The sequence below is a fragment of the Juglans regia genome, chromosome 1, assembly GCF_001411555.2.
Source record: "Juglans regia cultivar Chandler chromosome 1, Walnut 2.0, whole genome shotgun sequence".
Lineage (NCBI taxonomy): Eukaryota > Viridiplantae > Streptophyta > Magnoliopsida > Fagales > Juglandaceae > Juglans > Juglans regia.
Genome location: NC_049901.1, coordinates 19,939,255 through 19,940,441, shown reverse-complemented (window position 1 = coordinate 19,940,441; position 1,187 = coordinate 19,939,255). Strand labels below are relative to the sequence as shown.

The window sequence follows — 1,187 nt, the reverse complement described above, 5'->3', positions numbered from 1 at the left end:
AGGGTGTGTACCCCTTTACTTGCTGAAGCAATAGGGGGCTTTCAGGCTGCAAAGTTTGGATCTGATTTGGGTTTAACTTCAATCATCCTTGAAGGTGATTCCTCTCAAGTTGTTCAAGGCCTTAACAGTCAACAAGCCAGATGGGATTATGTGGAATTGGTTTTAGATGACACTAGAAATCGGCTTTCTTTTTTGAGTCTTTTGCTATTATATTGGTAGGAAGAAATGACAATAATTTTGCCCACTCACTTGCTAAGAAAGCTTTAGATCTTAGAGTGGATTTTGAACAATTAGTACTTAGTTCTCTCTGTAATAGTTTTCTTACATTGATGTATGAAATTGTTAGTTCAAAAAAAAAAGTCTAAAATTTCCGCTATGACAAGCTCGGACTGACATTTCCCTTCAGGCGACGACGTTCTCCGAGAGCTACTCAGTGGCTCGCTATCTTCAGCAGACCTCAAAGCCTCAATTGGGACCCCAACAGCTCAAGTACATGACTGTCCTCAAAGACTCTTCTGACTTCTTCATTTTCTCCTGATGATCTCTTACTTTGCTTGAAACCACTGCAGAAGTTGAAGAGGAGAGGTTCTTTGCCTGTGATAAAGACCGGAGATGGTTCTTTGTATTTTGCTGCGCAGATCTTATAATATAATTCCATCTGCAGATGCCCATCTGGTCTTTCATGGCCTCCACGACTCCTACGCTGGCTGCTACAATAGCTCTGCTTGTTGAACTCATCTTCTTCGTGTTACTCTTCACAATTAGACTGATTTGCTCTTGAAATTAGAGAAAAAGGAATTGCAAACTTTGTGTACTAGAGAATACAATTGATCCGAGAAGGATGTGTGCTTGATATAGAAAATCAAATGGAGGGGCTCTTTTATATATAGGGAGAGAGGGATGGAAAGCCAGATACTTGAAAAGGAGCTTGAGTTTTGGAAAAGCCGTCAACAAGACCAGTAATTTGCTGGTGGTTTTGGGGTCTAGGTCCGGTTCAGCCAATGGTTTTGTTTTCTTCCCGTCCCTGATACGAGAAATCCTTGATTTCTGTCTCTTTCAGAGTGAGTTTGGTTACATCTCAATTCATCATTATAATTTTTTTAAATTTTAATACAAAATATAATAAATAATTCAACTTTTTCAAATTCTAAAATAAAAATAATATTCTAACAATATTTTATCATTTC

At 38.2% G+C, this 1,187-nt stretch overlaps 1 protein-coding gene across 1 annotated transcript; it reads right to left on the bottom strand.

The window, feature by feature from the left end:
- Nucleotides 1-362: 362 nt before the first annotated feature.
- Nucleotides 363-904, bottom strand: LOC108979037. The gene has a single exon (XM_018949606.2). The coding sequence runs from the start codon at nt 736-738 to the stop codon at nt 466-468; it is 273 nt and encodes a 90-aa protein (XP_018805151.2). The 5' UTR covers nt 739-904; the 3' UTR covers nt 363-465.
- Nucleotides 905-1,187: the final 283 nt, after the last annotated feature.